At 48.7% G+C, this 18,323-nt stretch overlaps 1 protein-coding gene across 1 annotated transcript in view; it reads right to left on the bottom strand.

The window, feature by feature from the left end:
* LOC132578939 (ras-like protein family member 11A-like) overlaps positions 1-18,042 on the bottom strand; it is a 29,307-nt gene extending 11,265 nt beyond the window's left edge. Inside the window, exons 1-2 of the mRNA XM_060249106.1 lie at positions 17,901-18,042; positions 11,885-11,941 (exon numbers count right to left, since the gene is read on the bottom strand). Of these exons, the coding sequence (XP_060105089.1) occupies positions 11,885-11,941; positions 17,901-18,042 (199 nt within the window). The remainder of the gene's footprint in view (positions 1-11,884; positions 11,942-17,900) is intronic.
* Positions 18,043-18,323: the final 281 nt, after the last annotated feature.

Raw genomic sequence — 18,323 nt, 5'->3', positions numbered from 1 at the left:
ATGCCATCTTCTTATTATTACTACATTATAATACATAATGAAATAATTATACAACCCAAGGCTCGGTTGCTAACAGGCCACAGACCCCTGCTCTGGAAGTTCCAGAGGCAAGTTCTCCCGACTTGCATGATGCCTCCTTCACAAGCTTGCCAAAGCTTTGCCATTCCTGGCTTCTCTCTTGCGCAGGAAAGGCTTTCCTTTCTAGGTTGATAGGAGGGGAGAAGGGGGTGGGAGGGAAATAACTGCTTTTTTAAAAATTACAACTAAAACACTTCGAAAAATTACTCTCCTCCTCAACCCTTCCAACTGAGCTAGAGTTTCACTGCATTTTCTGCCTAGTCCTAACTTACTGAATTGTAAAATCAGATCACTCTCCCCCTCCAGTTTGGCGTAGTGGTTAAGTGCGCGGACTCTTATCTGGGAGAACCGGGTTTGATTCCCCCCTCCTCCACTTGCACCTGCTGGAATGGCCTTGGGTCAGCCAGAGCTCTGGCAGAGGTTGTCCTTGAAAGGGCAGCTGCTGGGAGAGCCCTCTCCAGCCCCACCCACCTCACAGGGTGTCTGTTGTGGGGGAGGAAGGTAAAGGAGAGAGACTCTTCGGAGTGGAGGGCAGGATATAAATCCAATATCTTCATCTACCTCACAGGGTGTCTGTTGTGGGGGAGGAAGGGAAAGGAGATTGTGAGCCGCTCTGAGACTCTGTCCTTGAAAGGGCAGCTGCTGTGAGAGCCCTCTCCAGCCCCACCCACCTCACAGGGTGTCTGTTGTGGGGGAGGAAGGTAAAGGGGATTGTGAGCCACTCTGAGACTCTTCGGAGTGGAGGGCGGGATATAAATCCAATATCTTCATCTACCTCACAGGGTGTCTGTTGTGGGGGAGGAAGGGAAAGGAGATTGTGAGCCGCTCTGAGACTCTTCGGAGTGGAGGGCAGGATATAAATCCAGTATCTTCATCTACCTCACAGGGTGTCTGTTGTGGGGGAGGAAGGGAAAGGAGATTGTGAGCCGCTCTGAGACTCTTCGGGGTGGAGGGCGGGATATAAATCCAATATCTTCTTCTTCTTCTCCCTCTCCCTCAATGTGTGTGTGCGCGCGTGCGCCAGGCTGGCTGGGCTCTGCACCCCTTTGCCTACTCTGAGGGGTCATGTTGTAGGAAAAAAGGTGCCAGAGCTCATTAGTATAATTCATTTGCATATGCCACATAGCCCTGCTATCACCAGAAGTGCATCTCTGCCATGAAGCTTGTTAGATTCCCATGAACTAGTTTGTTCTCTCTCTGCCTGACCTAGCCCACTCTTCTCCCATTTTCTCCATGTTGTCTCTTGCTGTACTGACTAGGGATGCCAGTTCTGGGGTGGGAAATTCCTGGAGATTCTGGGGATGGAGCACAGGGAGAGTAGGGGGTTGGGGAGAGACCTCAGCCTTACAATCCACACTGCCATTTTTTCAGGTGATCTGATCTCTACAGTCTCAAGATCTGCTGTAATTCCTGCTGTAGATGCTCAGTATCTATGGAAGCTGTCAAACCTACATGCACTTACTCTCACTGCCCATGAGCTAACATCCTCTCTGCTCCAGCAGCTACTCCACACCCACAGTAACAGTGGCACCAACACACCCTACACAGTTGCTGAGAGGAAGGACTCCCACGGCCTCTCTCTTCCACTTTCCACTCATTCAAACACGCACTCATGCAAATACACACACAGCCTCCCCCCACCCCCCACTTCCACTCTGCGCTCAATTCAAACACACACGTATGCAAATGCACACACCGACGCCTCCCTCCTCCCCCCTGGCCCTTTTCCACTCTGCACTCATTCAAACATTCACTCAAGGGCACCCAGCCTCCAAGTCCACGCTGTCTGTTGCCGTGCCACAGGCCCCCTGCCTCCCGCCTCACTGATGGGGCACCTGGCCTCCACTGCAGCCCAGGCCTACCACCTCCACTTTGCAGCCTCCACAGTCATGGGGTGCCCGGCCTCAATGCTGCTGTGTCCCAGGCCTCTCACCTCTGCTGCCTCCCAACTCACTCGTGGGCTGCCCGGCCTCCCCGCTGCCGCTGTAGCCCAGGCCCCCCACCTCTACCTCCAGGCAACTCATGGTTGACATGCACCACTGCTTACTGGTCGGCTGGAGAGGGGATGGCAGCAGCATGTGCTCTCTCACTCTGCTGCTCGCGGTTGTTGCTGCTGTATGCGTGCGCAATGGAGGACACCTTAGGGGTATGGGCAGCGCATGCTGCTGCCTGCCGCCGCTCCCACCTTGCATGCTCATATTGGGCAGTGCAGCAGCCTCCTTGCATGGTGGAGTCGCCTGCACTTGGGCGACGGGGGGGGGGGGGGAAGAGTTGGGTGGGGTGGCTGGGCTGCGGACGAGCCTCTCGCTGGCTGCAAAGAGGCAGAGATTGAGTTTGTCTGGGTCTGGGGGGAGGTGAACTACTTGTTGAATCACAAGCTCGCTGCTGCCGCCCCCCCTCTCATGGCGCCTGAAGCAGCTGCCCCCTTTGCCCCCCCTTGATCCAGCCCTGCTGTCCGCATAAGACAGCTGGGTGCTGCAACTGAATTTTAAAAGATCACCCCAAATGAGATGCAAAAGAATAATGGGGAAATGCCACAGAAAACACTGGAGTGCATGAGGCTGCCAAAAAAGTTGTCTGGCTTGACCATTAAACATGAATGATCAAATAACAACAATTATAAATTAAACGGCTGATGCGGAACCAGCTCTATGAAACAAAGCACACTAGTTTTCTTCTGGATAAAAAAATTTCCAGATTACTTCTAAACATTAATCATGTTTGGTCCATGTTTCTAGCAGTTTGAAGAACACCACTCTGCCAGCTGTGGTGTAGTGGTTAAAGACTGACAGCTGGGTTTGATTCCCCACTCCTCCTCCATGTGCAGCCAACTGGATGACCCTGAGCCAGTCACAGTTCTCTCAGAGCTCTCTCAACCCCACCTACCTCACAGGGTGTCTGTTGTGGGGGGAGGAAGGGAAGGTGATTGTAAGGTGCTTTCAGACGCCTTTGGGAGGTGAAGAACGGGGTATAAAACCAACTCTTCTTCTTCTCTGACCACAGACTGTATATCTGCTTTAAATACTTCCTGTTGTCAGACTGGTATAATGCTTGTTGTAGGGCTGGTTGCTTAATGAAAACAATATGCCGTTCCCAGCCCTAATTCTCTAGCAGCAAATGACTGGCATTCTTGCAGCTCAGTCCTCAGAGGCCAGTGCCTGTGAACTTACTTCTGAGTGTACTGGCAGAGGATAAGGCTGTTGGAAGTCCAAATGCAAAGACAGAAATGACACAGCATACTTTGGCCTGTGAAAGGGATGGGTAGATGACTTTGCGCTGCCATCTTATTACTGAGTCAATGAAAGAGACCTAGATTCTGCCATCTTATTATTGAGCCAATAAAAGAGACCTTGATTTTGCTATAGCCATGTTTTTCATCTCCCATTGTCAGAGCCCTCTTTTCTGGCAATTTTCTCCAGCAATTTTCATAGCTAAATCAAAGGCTTAATTTGCAAGGGTCACTCTGTTCCACGTCCTCACCTGGCTCATGGAATCAAAGAATCCTAGAGTTGGAAGGGACCTCCAGGGTAATCTAGTCCAACCCCCTGCACAATGCAGGAAATTCACAAATACCTCCCACCTGCTCCCCCAGTGTACAAAAGCAGGCTTGAAACTCAACATCAAAAAAACTAAGATCATGGCATCCGGCCCCATCACACCTTGGCAAATAGAAGGGGAAGACATGGAAGTTGTAACAGACTTCACATTTCTTGGGTCCAAGATCACTGCAGATGGTGACTGTAGCCATGAAATTAAAAGACATTTGCTCCTTGGGAGGACAGCTATGGCGAACATGGGCAGTATAATAAAAAGTAGAGACATCACCCTGCCAACAAAAGTCCATATAATCAAAGCGATGGTACTCCCCGTAGTAATGTATGGCTGTGAGAGCTGGACCATAAGGAAGGCCGAGTGCAGAAGAATAGATGCTTTTGAGATGTGGTGCTGGAGAAGACTCTTGAGAGTCCCTTGGACTGCAAGAAGATCCAGTCAGTCAGTCCTAAGGGTAATCAACCCTGACTGTTCCCTGGAAGGTCAGATGCTTAAGCTGAAGCTCAAATACTTTGGCCACCAAATGAGAAGGGAGAACGCACTGGAGAAGATCCTAATGCTGGGAAAGACAGAAGGCAAAAGAAGAAGGGGACGGCAAAAGATGAGATGGCTGGACAGCGTTCCTGTCACTAACACAAATTTGAGCAGACTTTGGAGGATGGTGGAAGACAGGAGGGCCTGGCGTGACTTTGTCCACTGGGTCACAAAGAGTAGGACTTGACTGTGCGACTGAACAACAAGCTCCCCAATGACCCCTGCTTCATGCCCAGAAGATGGAGGGGGAAACCCCCCCCCCAACCTTCCAAGGACCCTGGCAGAACTGGCCTGGAGAAAATTGCTTTTGACCCCAAAGTGGCAATCCAGATAGTTCGATCTCATCGGATCTCAGAAGCTAAGAAAGGTCAGCCCCGGTTAGTAACTGGATGAGAGACCACCAAGGAATTCCAGGGTCATTATACAGAGATAGGCAATGGCAAACCATTTCTGAACCTCTCTTGCCTTGAAACCCCCGGAAGCATCTGCCATAAGTGGTGAGTGACTTCATGGCACTTTCCACTCCCCCCCCCCTTCCAAACCTGCAACTCAGTGCTGGGGGGAAGCATAACCTGAATTTCTGCTCACAGCGCACACTAGCCCTGCCAGGAGGTGGCAATTTTGTGAGCTTCTTATGTCAGGCGAAGGTGCCACCAGCCATGGGATCCAACCCATAAACTGAATCATGGAGCAGTTAAAATGCCACACCCGCATTCTGTAAAGCAACAAAGAATCCTCGGAACCATAAAGACCAAAGAGAAGCTCCTATGCACTGAAACCCCCTTGGCAGATGCATAAGGTTTTAACCATAAGTCTGAGAGAGAGAAACAGAGGAAATGTGGTAAACTTTATGCATGGCCGGTGCCCTCAAGACCCTGAAAAAGGGTCCAGGCAAGTAGGCGTGAAAAACCTCAGCTTGAGACCTTGGAGAGCCACTGCCAGTCTGGGTAGACAATACTGACTTTGATGGACCAAGGGTCTGATTCAGTAGAAGGCAGCTTCATATGTTCATATGTTTTGGGGAGGGACGGTGGCTCAGTGGCAGAGTATCTGCTTGGGAAGCAGAAGGTCCCAGGTTCAATCCCCGGCATCTCCAAAAAAAGGGTCCAGGCAAATAGGAGTGAAAAACCTCAGCTTGAGACCTTGGAGAGCCGCTGCCAGTCTGGGTAGACAATACTGACTTTGATGGACCAAAGGTCTGATTCAGTATAAGGCAGCTCCATATGTTCATATATGTTCATAAGTGGTCATCAAACAAAGATCAGACCCTCCCAGATAAAGTCGCCAACCGCTTTTCTGGCCCTGCTCCTGCACATCTGGCAGAAACCAGAAGTCACAGCCAAACAACAGGGAATGCAACAAGAAACTGTGACAGAAAGTGCAAAAACATCAAGCTATAATAAAGAAATAAAGATAATGTATTCATGAAATTAAAAGGTCACAGCTATTTCAAAAATTATTTGCTGCGAAAATCTCTTTACTCAGCATGGGTATGGCTGAAATCAAAAGTGTACCAAAAAAAAAATTCCAAAATGGGTTTCACCAGTAGAGGCTTTTGTTCAACTAACCCAAAATATGATATGGAGATATGAAGAACTTCTGAAAGAAAACAATGAATTGAAAACTAAAGAACTTGAATCCCTGCATATCATTATGAACTGGCGGCTAAGGTTACAAGTGGAGTCTAGATACACAAAATATAAAACTGTTGGTTTTGCTACTGACCAATATGGTTTTGATAAAATAATTTTGCATCCTCAAGAGAAGCTGATTACAAAAACATATCCTTTTCTATTACAAATGAAAATGCAGGATGAAATCATAAAAGATTGTATGATTAAATGAGCAAGAAACATAGGCCACAATATTGATATAGATATATGGGAGGCTATATGGAAATTTAATATTAAGTTAACTAAAGCGGCGACTTTTAAAGAAAACGTGTATAAAATGCTTTATATGTGTTATGTAACCCCTGAAAAACTGTCTAAAATGAATACTAATGTCTCTAACAAATGTTGGAAATGTAATACCCAGCCAGGGACGTTTTATCACGTGGTGGTCTTGTCGTACTATAAAGAGTTACTGGGAGATGGTACATGAAATATTGCAGAAGATATTAAAAATACAAATTCAATTCAAACCTGAATTATTTTTATTGAATATATTCTCCAGTGACTATCCAAAAAAGGCAAAACATTTAATGGCAAACATCAGCACAGCATCAAGGATCAAAAAAAGCCCTGTTCACATAATACAATCGCCTGCTTACTGTTGTCATTATACAATCTACAGTGAATGACTCTTGATCAATAACATTTCTATAAAGTCAGCCAAATAATATCCACAAAGATCCGCCAAAGGGCGGCCAAGGTGAAATTTGTATAAGAGAGGTTCATAGAAAACTTGTCTGAAGACATTAAAGGGTAGGGCGGGATATAAATCGAATGAAATAAAATAAATAAATTAAGGATCAATTGAAATTTTGTATGAAATCAACAACAGGAGTACCTGAAGTCGGATATTACCTTTTCTCTGGCTCCAACTGAGGAAAACTCATCTTATTGGAAACACCCTCGGGTGAATCTGGACACCACGTCCTGGACCGGGATTTTGCCAATTGTTTTCTTTGAGCATATACAATTAAGTTTCAGACTGTGTTGCTGTTAGTAACTGGACATTATACTGGACGACAGCCCTTTGGTGGATCTTTGTGGATATTACTTGGCCGACTTTATAGACATGGTGTTATTTATCATTTGAGAGTCATTCATCATAGATTGTATAATGACAACAATAAGCAGGAAATCATATACGTGAATACATAACCTGTGCATTTGGCAGCAGCCCAACGGGCAGGAAGCTAGCAATCACTGTCTTTCCGATTAAGAAATGTTTGTTTAAGAATGCTGTCATCTTAAGGTGGGAGGGTGCAGACTGTGGGAACTTGGCCGAAGAGGACAACCAGCCCTGGTGGCTCCTTGTCAAGAGAAAGAGAAAGATGACTGGTGGGAGGCAGCTAAGAGCATTCCCCAACAACAACGCGCTCGCTGTGATGGAGCAGCTCTATTCTCACGTCAGCCCTATTCCTGTTTAAAGTGCATACAGAATGGGAGGCTCATTTGCTAGTATACTATACAGAAAGCAGTAAGGTGGTGGGGGAGGCCCCGGATGAACCCAGATACCAGGAGCTCAGGAGTTGGCCTTAGGCAAGTTCCGCTCTTTGTCTCGTGCCCCTCCCCTACCAGCGCCTAGAAATCTATATACTTTTAGCCATGTGTGGATAACTAAATCTATGGATCAGGGCCACAAGGAGGCTACACAGATTGTTCCCCAGGTATGCAGAAAAACCTGCAATATTTTAAAAATGCACCGGGGAGGAGGTTGAAATTCCTCTGAAAGTAAAACAGTGTTCTCTGTGCAAGTGCAGAGAATACACTTACCTCTGGCAGTTGGAGGAGGCTAGAAACTGTGCCAGGTCCAGCAGTGGCAGGCACAGCCTGAAGGGCCTGCTGCGCCCGGCAGCAGCTGCACAGTCAATGAGCCACAAGGGACACTGCTGCTCTCGGTGGCTCGTCTGGAGAAGCTCCAAGAGAACCACTATGGTCTCTCTCACCCGACTGTGCTGCTCCAGGTGAGCTGCAGAAAGCCGCTGGGCAGTCCAGGGCTCCACACTGGGCTTGTGAGGGGGGGGAGGTGGGATTCCCACCAGCGAGTCTCACGGGCCACCACTTGTCAGTTATGTTTCCAGATTTCCAGGCCCAACATGTACTTATGATCTACTGGAACAGTGACCTGCAACTATCTAAACAGTGCAAGTACTCTGTGAGCACGCGTGGGGGAACGTCTGCTGAAGCGTGGCTTTTCAGTCTGAATGGAGTTCTCCTTCGTGAGCAGCTAGGGAACAGGCCACCTCCTAGAATAGGCCTTTATTTCCCAGCCACTCCCTGAAACCACCATGGCTGGTGCTTAGAGATGTGGTGTCTGCAGGAGCACCACCAGAGCAAGCCACTTTGGGGGGGGGGGGAACAGCATTCCCCACTAAACAGGGCCGGCCCTAGGTTGCATGACACCCCGGGCAGACTGACCGCCCACCCTCCCTCTGCAGGAGCACCCCCAGGCTGGCCCCCTCCCCTCTTCTCTGCGGCGCCCCCACCAGTACGCTCAGAGGAATGACACCAGCCTTCTGCTTACCTGCTTTGGCGGGCATCTCAGTAGAGCGTTCTGTCTTAATAGAGAGCAGGAAGAGGCTTCGCTCCCCCCTCCCTTCCAGAACAGGTAGGGAGGAGTGAGCGAAGCCTCTTCTTGCTCTCTAATAAGATGCTCTCTACTGTGATGCCTGCCGAAGTGGGTAAGCAGGAGGCTGGCGTCGCTCCTCCGAGCGCACGGGGGGGTGTGGCCTGCCTACCCCCACTGCCTAACTGCTGCTGCCAGCCAGCGAGCCGGCAACCACGGCAAAGCAATTAGGCATTTGTCTTGGGTGCTGGGGGGGGGGGCCCAATTCAGCACCCCTCCTCTCGGTGTCCTAGGTAAATGCCTAATTTGCCTAGTGGGCGGCCTGGCCCTGCCGCGGAGGGTATCCCTGGAATGAGAGAGGGTCATGGAGTCATGAATGGCGCCTGCAGACAGAACCAGACCCGTTTCCTTCCTCATATCATACTGTGTTCCTCCCCATTAGTACAAATTTAGTTAAAACGTCAAGATATTTCCAGAATCTAAATAAAAGTCTTGCTTTGAAATTACAGGCCAGACGTTTGAGTGGGAGTTTCTCCTTGCTGGGGATCAGGCACAGCAAAGCAACACTGGGGGAAAGTGTCACCCATCAAATTTCAGTGCATCAGCTGGCAATCCTGCGCCAAGCTTATTTTGCACATGGAACTATTGGCACAAGGCAAGTCTTTTTATGTGCTGCTTTTCTATAGAATAAGGCTGGAGTCCATTGGCACCTTTAAGACCAACAAAGCTTAATTCCCTGGCGCAAGCTTTCGTGTGCATGCATACAAAGTGAGCTTATAAGCTTATACCTCAAACAACTTTGTTCGTCTTAAAGGTGCCACTGGACTTACACTGTTTTCTGTTGCTTCAGACCCACATGGCTGCCCACTTGAATCCCGCTTTTATGTAGTTAGCAATTTTACCGAGCATGCTGCCAGCCAGGTGAAAGACAGGCAGTTAAAGTGCTCCAGAATGTGGCAGACCTCATAGGTTTGCCACGCAGAGGCATGTTTTGAAGAAATGCTCACCATGCAAAAATGATAGGTTTTTTATTTTTTAAAAATGCAGCGGTATCTTTATCACATCATGTGAAAATGAGAATCTGGATGAACAGCTTTCCAAACAACTGAAATGAGACAATCTTTGTCGGCAAATTAAGTCAAAAGAAGAAGAAGATATTGGATTTATATCCCGCCCTCTACTCCGGAGAGTCTCAGAGTGGCTCACAATCTCCTTTCCCTTCCTCCCCCACAACAGACACCCTGTGAGGTAGATGAAGATATTGGATTTATATCCCGCCCTCCACTCTGAAGAGTCTCAGAGCGGCTCACAATCTCCTTTCCCTTCCTCCCCCACAACAGACACCCTGTGAGGTAGATGAAGATATTGGATTTATATCCCGCCCTCCACTCTGAGGAGTCTCAGAGCGGCTCACAATCTCCTTTCCCTTCCTCCCCCACAACAGACACCCTGTGAGGTAGATGAAGATATTGGATTTATATCCCGCCCTCCACTCTGAAGAGTCTCAGAGCGGCTCACAATCTCCTTTCCCTTCCTCCCCCACAACAGACACCCTGTGAGGTAGATGAAGATATTGGATTTATATCCCGCCCTCCACTCTGAGGAGTCTCAGAGCGGCTCACAATCTCCTTTCCCTTCCTCCCCCACAACAGACACCCTGTGAGGTAGATGAAGATATTGGATTTATATCCTGCCCTCCACTCTGAAGAGTCTCAGAGTGGCTCACAATCTCCTTTCCCTTCCTTCCCCACAACAGACACCCTGTGAGGTAAATGAAGATATTGGATTTATATCCCTCCCTCCACTCTGAAGAGTCTCAGAGCGGCTCACAATCTCCTTTCCCTTCCTCCCCCACAACAGACACCCTGTGAGGTGGGTGGGGCTGGAGAGGGCTCTCACAGCAGCTGCCCTTTCAAGGACAACCTCTGCCAGGGCTATGGCTAACCCAAGGCCATTCCAGCAGGTGCAAGTGGAGGAGTGGGGAATCAAACCCAATTCTCCCAGATAAGAGTCCACACACTTAACCACTACACCAAACTGGCTCTCCAGGCAAAGGCATTAGCTGGTATTGTGCTTTTTAAAAAGTCACCTGCTAATTTCTATGGCTCAAGTGGCAGTTAAAGGCACTGGAATTACAGTTACCAACCTCCATGTGGGGCCTGGAGTTTTCCTGGAAATACAACTAATCTTTAACCTACAGAGATAATAACTAGAGAAAATGGCAGCTCTGGAGGAAGGACTCTGGCATCACAACCCTGCTGACCTCCCATCCCTTCCCCAAACTCCACCTTCCCCAGGCAATGCCCTCAAATCTCCAGGAATTTCCCAACCTGGAGGTGGTGACCCTCCCTCGAATAGAGCACAAAAGGTCTCTTATCTGATCAGCTGGCAACACCAACTGGATCAGCTGAATTTCCAGATTCAGACATGTTTTGTAAGTATTCCAGAACAGAGACCTAGATTCTGAGCTGGTTTTTTTAATTGAAAAAGGTGTTCAGTTCCATTATTGGCACAAGGCAGAAAACAGGATTTCTTCTGCCTGCAAGCCTGAGGTTTCAGAAGGACACAAAACCAAAAGCCGCCCTGAGCCTGCTCCGGCGGGGAGGGCGGCATATAAATAAAATGTGAATGAATGAATGAATGAATGAATGAATGAATGAATGAATGAATGAATGAAAAAGCAAAAAACAGAAGGCATGGGGTGGGGTTTAAAGAGAACCCCAGAGGTCTCTAACAGTGCAATCCTGTGCAGAGTTACCTCAGTTTAAGCCCACTGATACAAATGGGTTTATTGTGGAGTGCTTTGTTTAGGAGTGCACTGTCAGTCACCTCTGGAAGTAAACCAGCTACATCAAATTCTTTTTAAAAATGCTTTCTGCTTTCTTTTTAATTTTAATAAGTAGCTGAAATACATAAACAGGCTATCGAAATCAAGGGAACTGACCTTGAACACACATATAAAAAGATTTCAGGTGGGTAGCTATGTTAGTCTATAGGAGTAAATAAAACTACTATAGCACTCCCATCCCATTCTGACTCACTATAACTAGAAAGCCTTGTTGACATAAAGGAGAAATCAGACACCCAGCAATGCTTTTTAAGTTGGGAAATTCAGGTGGGTAGTCATGTTGGTCTGAAGTAGCAGAACAAATTTAGTTTGAAGCAACAGAACAAAGACCAACAAAGTTGAATTCTGGGTCTAAGCTTTTGTGCACATTCATGCTAATTCAGATAAAGAAGTGTGCATGAACACAAAAGCCTAGACCCAGAATTAAACTTTGTTGGTCTTCAAGGTGCCACTGGACTCAAACTTCATTCTTTTAGTTGGGAGATCAGTCTCCCCTTAGGACCCCCTCCCTCCAATGCATTTTGCGCCTCGGGCAACTGCCCTCTGGAGCCAGCCTTGGAGCAAGGACTTTGAAATGGAACCAACACAGCAGTGTTAAAACAAGAACAACACAGCAGTGTTAGAAAGTGGACTTACCAGCATTGGCCTCGTAGTCTCCAATAAATCTCTTTGTGAGAAAGCGGACAATCAAGGCTGCAAAACAAGGATGTGGTTTAGGGTCTGAAACAGCTTGCGGGTTTCAAAGCGGCCTTTAAAATTCTCTTTGCCTCCCCCAAACATTTCTGTATTACATCAGCACTTGAGGGGAAATGAGTCCAACGGTGAAGTGTCCTCAGAACTGGATGTGCGCACTGAGACCCACAGCAAAAGCGCAGAACCTCTCGCACACATATACATCGTTCTGTAAACACTCTATGACAGAGCTTATGAATGGGATTAAGTCCTGTTAGTCTTTAAAGTGCCACAAGACATCTGTTTATTTTCACTTCTTCCATTTGAACTGTCAACCCTTCATTTAAAAAGACTCTAGATTTGGTTTCTCAGGGCCAATCCATACATTTTCCAGCAGCAAATCTCTGCTTTCTGCAAAGGAGAGAATTGACTTCTGGCGCCCGTTCATACACACACCTGTGTACTATACTTATGTGTAAATATGTGTTAGCTATACTTTAAGGTTACCATATTTTGAAAAGCAAAAGAAAGGATATATTTTCCCGACTGACTACTTAAAACAAAAGATCACAATGACCAGTCTCCATTTCAATATCCCTCCTCCTTAAGCAGCAATTATTGCTACTAACTAGGAATATTCCTAACCTCCCAACCCCAAAAGATGGCATTTCATCCGTTTTTTTTTTAAAAAAGAGAACAAACACCAAAACAAGAGGATGTATCCCCTAAAAAGAGGACATCTGGTAACCCTAGCATACTCACATGCTGTTTTTTAAAGTGTACGCTTTAAAAAAAGCAAGCTGGGCAGAATAACCATCAAAAACACTTGATATGAAGCTTTGAAGAAAAACAAATTGGAAGATTTTACTTATGGATTCCTGGTCTCTGGCCTTCTTGATTTTGTACCTGTCAAGCCACACTGTGAACCCTTTTACAAATGTATTTCCAGTATCACAAGGGCTGAAAAATGTCTGGGAATAGCACAGAAACCAGAGAAAGTGCCTCCCAAGCCATCAAGTCATGCCCTAATCAGTGCTGTTTTTGTGAAATATAAGAAATGGTTTCAGGTCTGCAATATGGCAATCCCATTAGGGACCTATAGCAAATTAAGCCACAAATTCTACTGATTTTAGTAGAATAATTCATGAGATGTCCTATCTATCTGGAATTATTCTGGGAGTCCTAGTGTAATAAATAATTTAAAGTAAGCCTCTTGTTGGGTTTTGGAAGTGGGATTTGGGGCCAGTGCTAAAACTTCATTCCACAAAGATGTTCTCAGTCCACCACAAAGAGTAGTTGTAGATTTATTAACCAGGGGGGAAAGTCCACATGATTAAAGTGCAAAGCAACCTTTTGGATTTAAAGTTAATAAAATTAACCACACTGTTAGCTGCAAAGCTCCAGGTTAATCTTTGCTGTATTCTTTACACGTTTCCCTTACTGCCTTTCCTTACCTTCTCTCATTCCTTTCTGAGGCAGGCTTTAAAACAGCCCTCGTCACTCTATTCCAGGGGTCCTTAGCCTCTGACACTGTGCTGCAGTGAGAAAATGGCTGCCACAGGATACCACGGTAGCCATTGTAGCCAGCCACAAAAAGATTGCTGTAGCCACACAGGGAAGACACAGGTGCTGTGGTGGCAGTTGCTGCCAAAGCAATATTTTAAAAAATCTGCACAGCGAATGAAATCTCCAGTAGCCAGTCCAAAACCTTGCCATGCAGAAGCCCCACCTACTTTTTAAAAACACTTGGTGGATGCCAGAAGGGTCACCAGCAGGAAGGAGGCTCATGTTATGACTCTGCAACACGGCAATGTCACTTCTGGAACATGTCATCATGCTATTTGGTTGCAGCAACACTCTGGTATTTGGGCAAAAATTCTGTGGTAAAAATGACTTCTACCATAGAGTTTTTGTCCAAATATCAGAGCAGTGCCTGCATGATGCCATCACATGGGAGGGACGGTAGCTCAGTGGTAGAACATCTGCTTGGTAAGCAGAAGGTCCCAGGTTCAATCCCCGGCATCTCCAAAAAAGGGTCCAGGCAAATTGGTGTGAAAAACCTCAGCTGGAGACCCTGGAGAGCAGCTGCCAGTCTGAGTAGACAATACTGACTTTGATGGACCGAGGGTCTGATTCAGTAGAAGGCAGCTTCATATGTTCATATGTTTTGGGGAGGGACGGTGGCTCAGTGGTAGAGCATCTGCTTGGGAAGCAGAAGGTCCCAGGTTCAATCCCCGGCATCGCCAACTAAAAAAGGGTCCAGGCAAATTGGTGTGAAAAACCTCAGCTGGAGACCCTGAAGAGCCGCTGCCAGTCTGAGTAGGCAATACTGACTTTGATGGACCAAGGGTCTGATTCAGTATAAGGCAGCTTCATACGTTATAGGGGAGGGACGGTGGCTCAGTGGTAGAGCATCTGCTTGGGAAGCAGAAGGTCCCAGGTTCAATCCCTGGCATCTCCAAAAAAGGGTCCAGGCAAATTGGTGTGAAAAACCTCAGCTGGAGACCCTGGAGAGCCGCTGCCAGTCTGAGTAGACAATACTGACTTTGATGGACCGAGGGTCTGATTCAGTATAAGGCAGCTTCATATGTTATAGGGGAGGGACGGTGGCTCAGTGGTAGAGCATCTGCTTGGGAAGCAGAAGGTCCCAGGTTCAATCCCTGGCATCTCCAAAAAAGGGTCCAGGCATATTGGTGTGAAAAACCTCCGCTGGAGACCCTGGAGAGCCGCTGCCAGTCTGAGTAGACAATACTGATGGATGGACCAAGGGTCTGATTCAGTATAAGGCAGCTTCATATGTTATAGGGGAGGGACGGTGGCTCAGTGGTAGAGCATCTGCTTGGGAAGCAGAAGGTCCCAGGTTCAATCCCTGGCATCTCCAAAAAAGGGTCCAGGCAAATTGGTGTGAAAAACCTCAGCTGGAGACCCTGGAGAGCCGCTGCCAGGCTGAGAAGACAATACTGACTTGGATGGACCGAGGGTCTGATTCAGTAGAAGGCAGCTTCATATGTTCATATATGTTCACTCATAAGACATGCCGGAAGTGACATCGCTATATCACCAACAACGTAGCCTGGGCCACTCTCTTGAGCTGGGTGAGACCTGACACCAGCCCGCTGATCAGCATAAGGGGCAGGACTCAGGGGCACACTGGCAACCCTAGTGCCAGAAAAGGTGTTGGCAGGCACCATTGTACCCACAAGCACTATGTTGGAGACCCCCTACTGTACTACAGGAAGTCCCTTCTGAGTGCTGTTCAACCCAGATGACTGGCTTGAGAACACAATCCACGTGATACAAATAACCTTCATTTCTCAACCTTACCAGCATGATCCCAGGGCTCTGTTTACCTTGGGCACTGTGAAAAGGTAGGATATCAATATTTAAAATAAATCAGCTTTCATGCAACCTCCTGAAATTGATACTTCCTGAAAACACACCTTCTAAGGCAAAGACAGGCCTAAATTTGTCTTGCAATGTTAATTGGCCGTGGAGAATCCTTAAGCAGAAAGGGGTGCCCGAGCCCCCGCATGCCCACTTATTCTCCCATGAAAATGCCACCCGACAGCAAAGGGTTGCCACTCTTGGTCAGGAAATTCCTGGAGATTTGAGGGTGGAGCCTGGCAGGGGATTCAGAAGGGATGTGAGTCCATCCTCTGAAATCGCTATTTTTTTTCAGAACTGTAGCTCAGCTGAAATTCCAGGAGAGCTCCCGATCTCACCTGAAGGTCCGCAACCTTCTTGTGGGTATATAGCCAGTTTTTCCCCAGTGGGGCTCTTCCCAGCTGAGTATAGACAACAGCCTTGCAGTGAGATCTGCGAGAGAATCAGTGTTCAGAGGGAGGGTTAAACTGCCCTCTTTCAGACAGGTGATTTCCCCTGAAAATGCCCCCCCAAAAACACTACGACAACAGGGAGTATATGCCCCCCCCCACATACACTCCCTGTTTTCAAACTGTTTTTAAAAAATCCCTTTGGGGATCTACTGTAGGTGGAGGGGAGTCTCAGGGCCTCTTTGCTGAAGGGGCACAGTTGAGTCCTGCTACCTGGAAATGCTAGGCGTGTTCTGCAGAGTCCTCTAGGCTCTCATGGGGTCATAGGGAGGCCCACAAAGTCCATGGGAAAGGAGTTGTGTGTCCAGAATCCTCTGCAATGTGTAGATGTGTACTTGCACTACCTGTGAGAATCTGCAAATGGATAGCGGAGATCATGTGACCCACACTTCCACCGGCCCTTCCTCTCCTTCCTCTCCAGGAGGCAGAGGTTGTTTCCTCCAGTTTCCTTGTCCAGAGAGGAGTTTGAATGCCTCCCCGCTGCTGTTTCACCCCCCATTTCTATTTGGTTTCCATTTCGTTCTTTATTTTGGTGCCATTTTCTGTTTCCTGGCACAAATTTGGCAGGCAACTGAGTCGTTGCTATACGGTCAGTTACACATAGGAATGCCCTGCATTGTATGTTGAAAGACTTGCTTATCAAATCCATACAGCATGCAAAACACAATAAAAATGAATCTAGAAAGTCAGCTGGGAACCACATGATCTAGAGCGCGCCCCCCCTCCCCAATCCCTTTGGGTGGCAGCAAACGGGTGAGACGGGCAACTGCCCATTCATGTCCTACTTTGTGGAACAGTCTGCCTGAGGAGCTCAGAAAGGCCCCCCCACCCTCCAATCTTTCAGCAGAATGTGCAAAATGCTGCATTTTGGCAAAGCGATGAGAAGTGCCATATAAGGGCACACCAATGCAGGGGGTTGCCTTACCAGGGGGAGAGTTGTAGTCGATGTGGCAATGTTTATCAACCTCCTTTTCATTGCACCACTTTCTGCCTTTAGGACTTGCTGTCTTAGGGTATGCCAATCCTTAACCAATGCTTGCTTTGTTCTCCACTTCTGTAACTCTAATCCCGGTGGGGGTTTCCAAGGGGAGCCCTGTCGTCAGTCTGCAGTGGAACCGCCAGATTCTAGTCCAGGGGGAGCTTAGAGCAGAGAGCAGCCAGATTTCCCAGGTAGGAGCTTTGGGGAGCCCGGCCTCCTTCCATCACGCCTAACCTGGTGGTGGTCGATGGGGCCATCAAGTCGCCGCCAGTTTCCAGGACGCCACAGGGTTCTGGCGGCCAGGATGTGAGCAGGGGTGGGCTGCCTCGGCATAGCGACCCTGGGGTTCCTTGGTGGTCTCCCAGCCGAGAACGAAGCAGCTTCCAAGAAGTACTACAGGCGCCAAGGAGAGCAGCATCCCCGCCCCCCTCCCTAGGGTTGCCAATCCCCAGGTGGGGGCAGGGGATCCCCCAGTTTGGAGGCTTCCCCCCACTTCAGGGTCATCAGAAAGCTGTGAGGGGGAGGGAAATGTCTGCTGGGCACTCCATTATTCCCTATGGAGGACTATTCCCATAGGAAATAATGGAGAATTGATTTGCGGGTATCTGAGGCTTTGGGAGGCTGTTTTTTGAGATAGAGGCACCAAATTTGCAGCGTAGCTTCCAGCGCCTCTCCCCAAAACACCCCCCAAGTTTCAAAAACACTGGACTAAGGGATCCAATTTCTATGAGCCCCAAAAGAAGGCGCCCCTATCCTTCATGATTTCCTATGGGAGGAAGGCGCTTAAAAAGGTGTGCAGTCCCTTTCAATGTGATGGCCGGAACTCTCTACTACGGAGTTCAATGATGCTTGTCACGCCCTTGCTCCTGGCTCCGCCCCCAAAGTCTCCTGGCTGCACCCCAAAGTTTCCTGACTCCACCCCCAAAGTCTCCTGGTTGCACCCCCAAAGTCTTCTGGCTCCGCCCCCAAAGTCTCCTGGCTCCACCCACAGTATCCCAATGCAGCTTTCTTTTAGAATAGTGCATGAGAATGATTCTTGGAATGCACCTATTCCAAATAGGGCTCCACCCGCACAGTCCCCAGATATTGCGAGCTTTCCCGCCCGGCGCTGCCGGCAAGGACCCTCCCGCCCCGGGCGCCGCTGGCTGCTCGCTGCCCGCTCCCTTACCCGTCTTGCCCGCGCCGCTGCCCCCCAGCACGACCAGCTTGATGACCTTGTGCGGCTGCAGGCACTCCGCCGCCGCCGCCGCCGGGCACTCGGGGATGGGCGCCAAGAGGAAGCTGGGGGCGGCCGCGGCGTGGTGGGACATGCTGCTGCTCCCGGAGCCGCCAGAGCCCAGGCAGCGGCGTCTCCCGGCCGGGTCATGGGACTGCCCAAGCGTCTTCCCCCGCGGGCGCTGCTGGAGCCCCGCGGGCAGCCAATCACGAGCCGCAGCAGCGGCGGCAGGAGGCCCGCCCGCCTTCCCCCCTCCCTCCCTCCCTCCGGGGCGGTGCAGAGTTTTGGGCCGGCTCGGCGAGTCTGGCGTTGGCCTGGGCGGGGGCTTTCGCCTTGCTGGGTTTTGCAGCTGTGCGGGCCGCTTCTGCCCTTCCG

Source organism: Heteronotia binoei, chromosome 11, assembly GCF_032191835.1.
Source record: "Heteronotia binoei isolate CCM8104 ecotype False Entrance Well chromosome 11, APGP_CSIRO_Hbin_v1, whole genome shotgun sequence".
Lineage (NCBI taxonomy): Eukaryota > Metazoa > Chordata > Lepidosauria > Squamata > Gekkonidae > Heteronotia > Heteronotia binoei.
This window is presented reverse-complemented; position numbering and strand designations above follow the sequence as displayed.